We start from the raw sequence: 13,588 nt of genomic DNA, 5'->3' as shown, positions 1-13,588 counted from the left end.
TCCTTCTTTAGAAATTTATTAGACATCATTTTTACTCTATAAAGTCCTTGTGTCCTGCCATCTGCTAGCTTTATAATATCTAATCGCCTTTGATTGCAAATTAAGCTCACAGAACTACTGCATAACTGTATAGTATCACAACTCTTACAAGTCAAAATTTCAGTTATTCAGAAAAAGGTTGTTACTGATCTATTTGAAATTAATTGAAGTTTGGCTATATCGGTTGCTTTAGGTGAATAGCAGTGCTTTATTTCTTTACACCAACATGATATGACCTATCTATAAGTTTGCTTATTTACAGTCACATACTTTATCTTTTTCTGTTTAGTTCCAGAACCACGGTACAGTATTACACCAGAAGATGAATGAGAATTATATATGTATGAATGTAAATGAAGTGTAGTATTGTATAGCCTCAGGTCGACACATTCCTGAGATGTGTGGTTAATTGAAACCCAACCACCAAAGAACATCACTATCCATGATCTAGTATTTAAATCCATATAAAAGTAACTCTCTTTACTAGAATTTAAACCTTAGAACTCTCGACTTCAAAATCAGCTGATTTGTGATGATGAGTGAACGACTAGACCAACTCGCTGGATGATCATTTAATTTGTTCAATATCTTCATGCTTATGAGAATAATACTGATAAATAGCAATTAAAGCCTGTTCAGTTTACAAAAATTATCAATGTATTGTAATTTCTTTGGAGTAACAATTTAGTCAGCCCAAGATTCGAAAATTTGATTGATCTGAAGCATGTGGGTTTCAGAATTGTCACCCCATGTTAAAAATGGTAGTTATAGCTGGTTACCCATCCTTTGAATGAGTAAAAAAGTATTTTGCACAGTTCTTAGTGTTACCTGACAAAATTCACAAGGAGATGACTTTGTTTCTTATTTTTTATTTTATATTTTTTCTTCAAGTAACTAAATGCAGGTGCAGCCAGTCATGTTGCACACACAGTAACAGTGGCAGTAGGTATGTTAGTTGATACACCGCATCTGACTGTACATCGTCGCACATTTAAAGCTACGTTTCTCAATAATCGAAAGAGATATTGTAAAAAACAAAAGATCTTGTTTTTAGAAAATGTAATTTTAGATACAGCGAGTGACTCCGTATTTAATTTGACTAAGTTTGGCCTTAGTAAAGGTGAATATCAGTAGGGAACATAATCCGGTTGTTATCACAAGCTATTCCACCATCTAGAAACTGTGAAATATTTCTTATCGGCAATAGTCCTTGTTCTTTCCAGATATAAAAGCTGGGTTCATGCAAGTTTTTAACTCATTCGGTACAGTAGTTTTTGCATGAAAGAGTAGCAGACTTACAGATAGTACAAGATTTTTATATACATATAAAAATGATTAATTCGACTTCAATAATACAGATTTAGGGTATGAAAGTATATTATTTATTTATAATAATTTTAATAAAAATAGCATTTAAAATTTATTTTTAAAAATTAATACCGCTATTATAGCAAATACATGCTATTAAAGTGAATATTTTAATCGAATACATGTTTTATTACATGTTACAGGCAAAACAAACTCGTTCAAATGAACAATGTTCATGGTTCATTTGTCAATAAATAAATACTTCAAAAACTGCAGAATATACCTAATAGAAGATTATATTAATTTATTAAATTTAAAAAATTTATCCACCTATTGTTTATTTTTGTGTCTTTGTCGAGTTGATTTCACAGAATTTCTACTTTTATGGATTTTATTTTATCCTCATAATAAATCAATTAAAAACATCAATAAACTTTAAAATTGTAGAAATAGATGTTTTTATTTCAATCATTGATAAAAAATATTAAAAATACTCAATAATGTTCAATAGCAGTACAAAAAAAACAGCAGTAAGTAGACAGATTCTTTAAATTAATTTTAATAACTTAATGTCCCAAATTATGATAAGTTCCGTAAAAAAAATGCAGCGAATCGAAAATATGATATTATTTTCAATTAAAGTATTATAAGATACCAAAAAAATTGTAAATTGCATTAAAAAATATTTTTACTTTGACTCTCTATTTAATATAAATAGTTTCTTTGGTGTAGTTTGGTATTCAATGCTAAACTACACCTTTAGCTGCTTCAATGACAGAAAAACTTCCTTCAAACTTTAATAATATTTTTTATTAAGCTCGTTTTTCTTTTGGGAAAAATGTTAAATCATTTACTTTTCGATAGGTTTGCAGCCTGCTTTATTTTATTCTACTCCTTTTTTAATTCTGTTGGGACAATTTACCCCATGAATATAGTCCATTAAAGGTTTTGTACATTTGTACACATCTCCATAGGATTCAACACTAAAATATTCATTAGTTTCGGTGACGGACATGTTAAAAGACTTTCATTAAAATATTATAATAAATATTAATGCGGTCAATTGAAATTTGAAGGAAGTGGGAAAGGTTTACCTCTCGCTGAAGTGGCTGAAGGTGTAGTTTGTCATTGAATACCAAAGCACACCAAAATAACAATATTAATATTTATCTTATCGTTACATCATTTCAAGTGTTTTTAGTGACCTTCTTCATAACTCCTACCATTCTAAAACTGATCAATCTCTGATAATATTCCAAATTATCAGCATTAACAGTTCATTACTCTCTTGGTTTTTTCACGTAAGCTAATTTTTTAAGTTGACAACTTCAGTTTTTTAATCGCCGTTCTAAATAAAGCCGATATGTAGAACAGAATGTAAGAGAAATACTAAAGGATATTTTAATTAAAAATCGTCGAACAAGTGACTCCCTGATAGCGTATTCATTTTAGCATACACATTATATATTTTAACAGCATTACATTATACACTGCCCACCGGCTTACATATCCTTTTCCTCGTTACATTTGACAAAACCTGGTTTATTAAAAAGCGATTAAGAAATTTTAGTCATAATAAAAAGATGTATAACTGTATGAAAAATAACTGAGACAGAAATAATAATGTTAATAATAAAATAAAAATTCTCACACACAACTCACCTACTTACAAAATTTCTACCTTAATAATCATTACTTGCACTGTAAAAAAGAAAAAATGCAGAAGATCAGAAACCAACTGCTCACTCGACAGAGGGAGAATGAGAGAAAGAGAGAGACACTAACATTTTCTGTTTTCCTTGTTACAGAGTAATAGCGATGGAAGTTTTGTTTGTCAACATGGCCCGAATGAATGTCGCGGTAATTTAATTGATTCGTGCGTGCTTAGCAAACTGCCAAAAGGAGGTGCTCAGGTTAAGTATGTAGCAGACCGTATGGAGCAGCCATCATCCTCTGATGATGAAGTTCAAAAGGTGATGATTATTATTTTCTTAGTCTAAGTAAACGGTTTACAACTACTTTAAGTGATAGACAAACAGAACGATTTTACATTAGTACACAGTTTTCTAAACAAAACAGTTTTGTCATATTATTACCACACATTTCAGGTTTTTTTTTGTTTTTATAATATAATAATAAATCTGATCTAAGATAAGAAAAAAATCACTGCCGAAAATGATAGAGCCACTAAAGAATAATAAACATCCCGTGTAAGGCTTATGAATAAAAGTTAGGAGATTAGTGGTTTCTTGTTTCTTTCTGCATTGTCCCGAGTATAGACGAGTAGTTCTGTGAATGGTAAGACTTCTCACATTTTGTACTGAATTCACTTACAACTTACAACGGAACTGAATTTTTTTATGAATACGAAGGTTTCTCACCCTCTAGCGTTTCCTGTGAAAGGCTGTTTTCCTTACGAACAAAGTTTTCTGAAGGTCCAATATTTTATATTAAAAAAATATGCCCCAAGAATTTTTAGTTAACATATATATATATATATAAAGTGTATCACGTATTTCTCCCGGGACTTTCATAACCTATTTTACTCGTGAAAATAACAGAAAGATTCACATAAACATACGTCATAAAATTCTTCTTACAGCTAGTGAAAGAATTCGCTCGGAATTCAGCTATCCCGGTAAAATGAGGTCGTACTGAAATTTTTAGGATGTTAACTAAGTGCAGAATTAGAAATTTTTTTATGGGTTTTGACCTGAAAAGTTGAATAAAATATGTTTCAGAACTGTATCTGCAGTAGTTTTTCAGAAATACGGGGTGAAAACCAATAAATTTGGGGGAAAACCCCTGATTTTTATGTTTAATGTTCAATAACTTTGTTAAATGGAGAATAAACATAAAACCTTTAAACAAAACTTGTAAAGAATTTAATTCTGAACAAAATAGTGCAAGATAAGTTGAATAAATTAAAGAAAAGTTAGAAAATTCAAATTTTATTTAGAAACAATAACTAGACCAAACTCCATTATACATACCATTTTATAATAAATTTTAAAAAATGAATCCACCATTTTCAACACATTATTGGCACGCTTCTGTAATGTTTTTGTAGCTCTATTTAGTTCTTCAGGACTGTCCTTAAGTTGCTCAGCCGTATTCATAATGCGGACAATTAATTCCTCACAAGAACGTATACTTGTTTTGTACACAATATTTTTCATCCATCCCCAGACGCAAAACTCTAAAGGTACATCAGGCGATCTTGGTGGCTAGGATGGGGATCTCCACGGTCGATCCATTTCTCAGGAAAATGATGATTTAGGTGACTGGAAACGGCAGAAGAAAAGTGGGGAGACGCGCCATCATCCTCAAAATGTACTTTACGTCCAAGAGCTAGAGGAACATCTTCAAGCAGCTGCGGCGATTCTTCTTGAAGAAAGGGAAAGAAGATCTCAGCATTTAAGCGGCCAGGTAATATGAACGGTGTAAGACTACTATACACTGACGCTAAATCGGTGTTGAAAATTGCCTTCCACCGATTCATGAGGATTTACTTCTGCTAATTTATGCTCGTTGTTTAAGTTGTTAACGCCATCTCGAGTGAAATTTGACTCGTCAAAAACATAACAAAACATACTTGTAGAGAGTTGTTGATTTGTATCCCACCAGTTGCTGAACTCTAAGTAAAGCCGATCGTCTGTTGGGTGTAGATGTTAAACTGGTTGTTTATGATAAAGGAAAAAACTTGTTTTGTTTAAGTGTTCTTCAAACCATCGAATGCAAAACTCCGATCCGGTTGGTAAGACGTCACTGAAGTGCATCGATTATAATTTCATGAGTAAGACGTCGTGTTGGATACATCGTTCGTAGCTGGTACGATTACTACGTAGTGAACGTGTTAAGTAATTGTTTTGGAATCTGGAATCCTGCGTTTTGGAAATTCTATTTTATATTCTACTGCAGCAGCTGTAGCATTACCATTACACCCAACCAAAATGAATACTATATCAACGTATTGCTCTGTTGTAAATAAGTATGACATTACTTCAATGGCAAACCGATCACGTTAAAACTAAAATTCACAGAAAACCTTTGCTAACGACACAGCACAGTTCACTGTACCCAATATATTTAACATACCTTACAAAATTATTCAAACACCAGTATAGTATTCAGAATTGTTGACCACAGTTGTTATTTTATTGCAAACTTTGAAATAGTAATTTTTCAAATAATTTATGGAATTTCAGTCATTAATAAAAAAAAATTGTTAGCCAAGTAATACTTATTTATTTTGATTTTACATTTATTGTTCTGTAATTTCCAGTATTTTTAATTCTTTTAACAGCAATGTTAAACAGTAAATTTTGTGTTTTCAGATTTTTAAAATCAACAAAGAACAATATGAGTTTTATTTACATTAAAAATACTTTTCTGACAAATGTAGTAATGTACTGTTTCCAAATCTAAAATAGGAATTTTGTAACTTTTCTTTGTTTTATTCAACTTATCTACACCAGTTTGTTCAAAACTAAATTCTCTATAAGTTTTGCATTAAAAATTTTATATGTTTATTACCGATTTAACAAAGTTATTGCACGTCAAACATAAAAACAGGGTTTTTTACTTCAATTTATTGGTTTTCATGTCACATTTTTCAAAAAAATACTCCAGATACACTTCTGGGCCCTATTGTATTCAATTTTTCAGCTCAACAACCATAATAAATCAATAATTTCCTAAAAACTAATATCCTAAAAATTTCAGTAGTACCTCATTTCATCAGGGTAACTGAAATTCGAGCGAAATCTTTCACTAGCCTTAACTCGCAAACGAAGCGTTTTAGAACATATTTTTGTCTAAATTTCTTCCTTTATTTTCTCGAGTAGAATAGGTCATGAGAGTCCATGGAGATCTTCGTGATACACTCTATTATATATATATATAAATGCACATTAAAAAATTTTGTTTTACGTTTTTACTTCCTTGTACGAAGGAAAGAAAGTATTGTGATCACGAAAAATTAATTTCGGTTTTCAGGTTTCAACGGGAATATATTTTGACCAAATCCATTTTGACTAGTTTCGGCGTGACATTTTGGATTTAGGACTGTTGTAACATATAGCTGTGCACCTCCTGTTTTGATTCCAATCAACTGAACCAAAAATGTCCAAAAAGGCCAAAATCCAAACGAATTTAGATTTTGGACTTTTTTTTAACTGCAGTAATAAGTCCTCATCGAGAGTTTTTCAACAATATACCATAAGTGGTGTTTATTTTCATTGGTTCCAGTTTTAGCCAAATGAAATTTTAATTAATGAAATATCTGGATCTTATAAAAGGAAGACATCGGTTCGAATCCGACTTCATCTATATTTTTAAACTTTTTTTAAAAATTTAAATATATTGATTTATTAATAATTATTAACCTCTGATTGTAAAAAAAATTTACGATAAATAATAATTCTTTAATAATAATAAAGAAATTTAAAAAATATGAAAAATATCAGGAGTTAATAATGAAATAAAATTTTATGTACTTTTCATTTTAAAAAAAATTGTGTATTTGTAATTTAATAGGCGTACAAGGAAGTCATGTGATTCCCACATCAGATTTTTTAATTCTATGTTATTTCTCTTATTATTTTCTTTATAAGCTGATTTTTAAAGTCAATAATTACAATTTAGGATGTGTAGAAAAACGTAAAAAAATAATACTGAATATCAGTATTATAATACTGAAAATTAATAATACCTATAATAGTGAATAATCAATATTCAAGTCTTACCTGAATACTGATCGCAAAATTAATTTGTTAGAAAATAAAAACAATTTTTAAACGTACGTAATAAATAGGAATAGTTAGTTGAGAAATTTAATTTATCAATGCGATGCAGGAACTTCATTATTGAAAAACCATAGGGAATAATATTAGCAGCCTTTTTCCTTGTAAATTCATTAGAAATATTTTGTGAAAGTTTTCCTCATAAGAACATCAAACGGACAGTTTTTGAAGGAAGGTAATCTTGTTTTTCAATTTATTTAGATTAATGTTTAGCATAACTCTTTATTTGTATTTACGAATAAATTATAAATTAAAAAAAATTATTTGCTTTCCCTTCGTAGGCGGAAACTTATAATATACAGCCTTATTTCTCAACTTAATTTAATAATATCTTTAACATATCTGGTAATAAAATGAATATATAAAAATAATAAATTAATATGATTTATTACAATTATTTTAATTATTTTTCAGCACGCAGAAGAGGCTGGCGTGTCTTGGTCAGATGTAATATCATGTACCAATGCAGTAGTTGGCCGTAATCTGCAACTAGAAGCCGAACGTGAAACAAAAACACGAACACCGGGGCCTAAATTCGTACCTACTGTAATCTTCAATAATGTATGTATACGTAGATATTCCTAGGTTTGCTATTTTAAACAATTATTGCTATTTTTTAAGCAGAAGTGAGTATATTATATCATAACTGAAAGTCTCTGGAATATTAAGCACAGCATTGTTGAGATAGTTCCGCAGATTCCTGCGACTGTGTACCAGAAGTGAAGTTGCGGCGTACAAATAATTGTAATACAAGTTAGATCCCAGAGCGATATGTTTCAAATTAGAATCCAGTAATCATTCGTGAAGAAGTTCAGAGGTAGAACTCTTTTACGAATAGGTCATTCATGTTATGTCAACTGTACTCCATAATCGTACGATTCATCACCGCTGCATTATTCTTTAAGGTAGGGATTACTTGAAAAATGAAGGGGCTACACTAACAATCCACGATTTCAAAAACCAGGCCCTAATTCACGAGTTAGATTGGATTCTATTAAACACAAATTTCATTAGGATAAAGAATGTGCTAAAATACCCGCAGTGATCATTTGCCCGATATAATTTGCATACTTAGTAATTATAACCGGTCATTCTATTTATTTAAACCGATTTTTTTTCTTTTTTTAATATAAATGACAAGTAACAATTGTTTACGTAGACGGACAAAATCTTTTACGTGTATTCTATTTTTTATATTTGTGCCCTTTTCTTTCCTGGCATCATAGCTGTAGAGCTATCCTGCAAGAAGGAAAGTGCTGGTAATCAGTCGAAGAATGTGGTATGAGTTTTTCTCGTTGTTTTATGACCCAATGATCTCAAAAAACAAAAAAAGTGGGGGGTAACATCGGTACTACGTATGTACGTGTATTGGCGTGTTAGAAACTTAATAACTTTTGACTCGATGAACCGATTTTGATGAAATTTTATAAATAGACATGTGTATATGGGCCAGTTTGTTGATAGAATTTTGCGGCCAATACCTCCAGGAGGTGGGGGAAGAGAGATAGTATTTTGGGGATCAATTTTCAACAAATTTTGTAAACGGCTTCATTTTATATTAAGCTCAGTACATGCGTGCATGCTTATCTTAGCATTTATAAAATGATTTGTCCCAAAATTACCCTCTTCCCCAAAAATTGAAAACGCTCTCTTTTTATATTTGTACATTTTTAATCGGTTTTTTATCTCTTCGTAAATAGTAGTAGTGCAAGTGACTGAAAAAAAAACTTTGGGGACAATATTGAGGATCGGATGGCCGCTCAAAATTTAAAAATATCGATTTTTTTTTAAACTTATTTTGGTTTATTTTCACGTATCATTATTTTATTCGCTGTATAGAACAAACAATCAATGCCAGGAAATTATTACAATTTTGTTGTCAACCATTTTGTTTTTTTTTTGCCGGTTGGAAATTTACTTATTATTTGTTAATAGGTCAGATAAAAAATAAGTTACCGTTGGTTATGTCTATAGAATTCATATTCATTTTATTTATTTTTTTTAATTGCTTATTTTGCTGCCAAAAAAGCAATTAGAAATCAATTTTTACTGATTCAAAAAAAAAAAAATCAAAATATTTACATGAAAATGTATTCAAACACAGATGACTTCCAGTGCTTTTTACCTTCCATCCAGTGAATTTAGATCTAATGAAAGCCGGATTCCGTGGCGCGAATGGTAGCGTCTCGGGCTTTCCCCCGGAGATCCTGGGTTCGAATCCCGGTCAGGCATGGCATTTTTCACACGCTACAAAACACTCATCTCATCCTCTGCGGAAAGAATTGCTTGAATGCGGACCCGGAAGTAAAAGAAAAAAAGATCTAATGGGATAGTTTCTGGGATAATTTGAGATTATGATGCTAGAATGGATTGGCCTGATTTAGAATTCTACAAGAAAGTTAGTTTACGTAAGCGTTAACAACATAATCTAGGCCTTGAAAATAACTGTATATAAGATTTAATTTAAGTTTTTCCATCTCCGTAAATGTTTTGCTTAAACATAATTTTTCGACGGTCAGTTTTTTAATTTCGTTAATTTTTTTCTTAACTTAAAATCAATGAAAATAGAACCATGAAATTTTTGTGAGCTGTCAATCTAACCCAAATTTTTATTTTACTCGAATACTTTTTAAAAAAATTGTTGAGGTATAAAAAATATTTTTGTCAACATTTTTATATCTAAAACAGATATTTTTGTAATTTAAATTATTTAAAATGTATGTCATAACATAATAAAAATCCTTCACTTAAAGCACGTAAAAAAAAAGTGAGAGGTTTTATTTAAAACTAACCTCACGACAATCCCATTTATAATTTTTCTTAATAGAATAACATTTATTAACGTGTATTCATTCTTAAAAGACGAAATCTGTATGTTATGAAATGTGGTTTTTTGTGGAAAAATATGTTCATTGTATCCTATATGAGATATAAAACTCTATTTGTTCATCTTTTATGGTTCTTTTTCCGAACATCACAGTAATTATGACCCACATAATTATCAATTGGTATTATCATTAGTGACCTACACAGTAATATTTGAACATGTGAATTATTCATCAACTGATAATATTATATAATATCAACAAACACTCCTCCTCTTGTATGGTCATTTTGGATATTTATGAGTCATAAAGATAAATTTTTACACTATCTGCGAATTTTTTTCTAAAGATTTTGGCAGTGTGTACGGTAAGTGGGACAAGCTACCGCAGCAAAATATCTCATTTTCAGTGAATTTACGCTTCCTTTCTATGTCTAGTTTTATTGAATATGTGATAGAATCTGCTATAAGACTGATGCATTCTCGTTATTCTGCTGGTACTGATTTAATTTCCGAGATTAATTAAAGCAAGTTCCTCTTGCTAAGTCGCTGTAAGCTATACTTAATTTGTGTCTTCTCACCTACAGATTTAAAGACAGAGTAAGATCTATAACTAAACATTTACAAAATAAACCAGTTATCAATGAAAAGTCTATTAAGACATTCCCGAATGAACATTCTTATTACTGCGTAAAGGTTACATTCTTTAAGAGATTATTTTTATGTTTTAAAGTTCCATTACGTCACATGACCATTATTTGGTGACCGATCAAAACATTACTCGCATATTATGTTTATAGCCTTATATGACATTAGTTACTTTACAGTATCTGTTATAATTAAAAAGTAACTCATTTTTTTTATTTTAAAACTAAAAAATTTGATTATAAACCTACAGGTTACGCAAAAGAGTTTGATATGGTTTTTCTAAATCTCTATTGGGATCCTACTTACGTTAACATAATTTATTTTTCTTACGTTTTTTTTTTCAATTATTAACAAATTAGTTTTTCCGCTATTTCGGGGTATTACACTTGGTCTACAAAAGTGACTTTCATAAATTTTATGCATTTTAATAAACCTTACAATAAAGCGTTTGAATCAACTTGATGGCTTAGACCATTATTGCGTAATGATTAATAAAAAATGTTTATTTTGGTGATCAATTTTAGGTTAACCCGTGGCCGATCGCGGCCATTCGTGTATTTTTGTAATCCACTAACGATTCTTAATCCAAATCCGAGACAAAAGTTTTCACGCACATACATATTGAATTCATTAACGAAACTGTTCGTTCGTTGAAAATAACTACAAGATAATCTACGATTCAGAATACCTTAATGAAAATTATTTCAGCACGTATTTACGTACACGTTGAATGGGATGTCAAATAATTTAGGGTTTTTTCTTAATTTTTAATAGGAATTATTTAAAAATGTATCTACAGAGCAATATTGTTTCTATAAAAGAAAATCTTTTAACTATATTTTAAGTAAATTGATGGGAAGATTTTCGTTTTAGTAATTCCTAATTTATTAAAATTGGCAATTAATTAAAAGCGAAAAAATACTCGTAACCCAAAGTATTGTATTGAGTTACATATAGGTAAAACGGTTCCCTTTGGTTTGGTAGAGCAGATATAATTATTTTTTTAAGAATAACTCAAAAAAATTGTTGACTTGTTTTTATCTCATTAACAAAAATTGTTCATTCATAAATATTTTTTACATCCCTTATAAAGGATGTTAATTTTTTTAAATATTGGTCTACATGATTATATGTATGGATGCTAAATAATGATCTGATAGCCTATTTTTTTTTGTTTCGAAAACTCTTTGTATTTAATTTTTATTTGTCCTTTTCTCATTTATTTTTATGCGTTCTTTACTTGTAAGTTAGATGTAATAGTGTATCGTAATTACGACACACAAGGCTTCTTGTGTTCAATTAAAAGTAAACAGATGGTTGATATTTTGACGTATCCAAAATAAGGACCAATCGGAGTATGTCAAAAGCCGATCAGAGCACATCATACACTTTTACAGTTCCTTTTATACGTATTATTTATAATAATCTACATCCCTAATATCTACGTTGGGTAACCATATTATCTGCCATATCTTTCTTTTTTGTAATATCTCTCATCAACGCATCCCTCTTCCACTCTTCGGAACGCCTTTCTCGCGATTTCGTTATTACATTCTTGATATCGTTAAAGTTTTTGCCGATCTTAATTTTTCTTCCTACAACATTTCATTAAGCTTCCTTTGAATTTTATACATAAAATACTTTTTCTAAACAAGACTACAGGTCTTTTACTACACCGTTTTGCGGTTCTTTTTTTCTCTTTACTTTTTATAAATTTATCTTTCTTTGCTTTATAGGAAGTTCAATTTGTTTTATTGTTTTTAGCTTTTTTATTTGTGATGAGAAAATTTTTGTTTCAGGTATACAATCAGCAACTGCAAACTGAAATCCAAAGAGGAGGTTTTGACAGAATTTTATGTCAAAATTTTATGTTATGCTAATACAAGTATACTACACAATACGCAATTTTTTTAAAATTAAAACTGTTTTTTTATATTTATTCAGCGTAAGCCATGTGATATTTATGTGCGTAGTTACTAGTCGTTAGCAAATTTAATACATCATTTCCTAATATAAGACAAATAGCTGACTCGTATATTTGTTTGTAATTAATTAAAAGTAAATAAAAATATACATTATAATTTTTTTAAATTATTTATGTACTCCCTAGTCATTTTTTTTTTAATTTTCTGAAATATACAAGTACAACAAAACTTTGCTTATACGGACATGGTTTTTTTAAATATTTTTACAACGTAGACTACACAGATTGTTATCACGATTTCTTAAAATAATATTACTGTAATCAACAAAAGTTAAGAAAAAAAGTAAAATTATCCTTTCGACTACTAACAAACACATATTTTCTAAGATGTAAAGTGAAATCGGTGAATTCTTCTGAGTTTTACGACGAAGATCGTTGAACACCCATTAGCCAATAAGTAACGTGTCACAAATTGGACTTCTGGTGCTTCCAAGGATAGAAAGCATACTCCTAGACAGCTTCACGGGGAGACCAAATTCACAAAACTAGGCAGTTAATGACAAGAATGCAACAATTTTAAACGTTCTTCACATCTATGGAAAGAGGAATTTGAACTCATAATATCAATAAATTAAAAGTTTTAAAAACGTTCTAGTGGTAATCGCTGATACTTATAAAGATTTATTTTATTTTTCATTAACAAACTATCAAGGACAAATAGATTCGTCAATAAAAATTACCGGAGACTTACGTGTAAGTCTTCAAAAAGTTAATTTTAAAACATATTAAATCAAACAAAATACATATTGCATTTCTTAGTAGAAAAAGCGGATTCGGTAATTATTTCATTAAAAAGGGATAAAAATAAATGAGTTCCTTATTTAAGCAATTGTTTCATGAAATTCAAAGAAATAGGCTTGTGTAACCTAAAAATGTTAAATTGCTGCTCTGCGAACAGCAAACCTTGATTATTTGGCGATTATTTTAACAAACTGATCATTACACCGAGATTGAATCGATGAAGTAAAAATTAAAATAAAT

The 13,588-nt window shown here is 29.9% G+C and overlaps 1 protein-coding gene across 1 annotated transcript in view; it reads left to right on the top strand.

Moving 5' to 3' along the window:
- LOC142325771 (gamma-interferon-inducible lysosomal thiol reductase-like) overlaps window positions 1-12,704 on the top strand; it is a 49,983-nt gene extending 37,279 nt beyond the window's left edge. Inside the window, exons 3-5 of the mRNA XM_075367805.1 lie at window positions 3,156-3,320; window positions 7,566-7,712; window positions 12,423-12,704. Of these exons, the coding sequence (XP_075223920.1) occupies window positions 3,156-3,320; window positions 7,566-7,712; window positions 12,423-12,503 (393 nt within the window). The 3' untranslated portion in view covers window positions 12,504-12,704. The remainder of the gene's footprint in view (window positions 1-3,155; window positions 3,321-7,565; window positions 7,713-12,422) is intronic.
- Window positions 12,705-13,588: the final 884 nt, after the last annotated feature.

Source organism: Lycorma delicatula, chromosome 1 (assembly GCF_047948215.1).
Source record: "Lycorma delicatula isolate Av1 chromosome 1, ASM4794821v1, whole genome shotgun sequence".
NCBI lineage: Eukaryota > Metazoa > Arthropoda > Insecta > Hemiptera > Fulgoridae > Lycorma > Lycorma delicatula.
The sequence above is the reverse complement of the archived record's forward strand: the minus strand, read 5'-3'. Positions and strand labels throughout refer to the sequence as shown.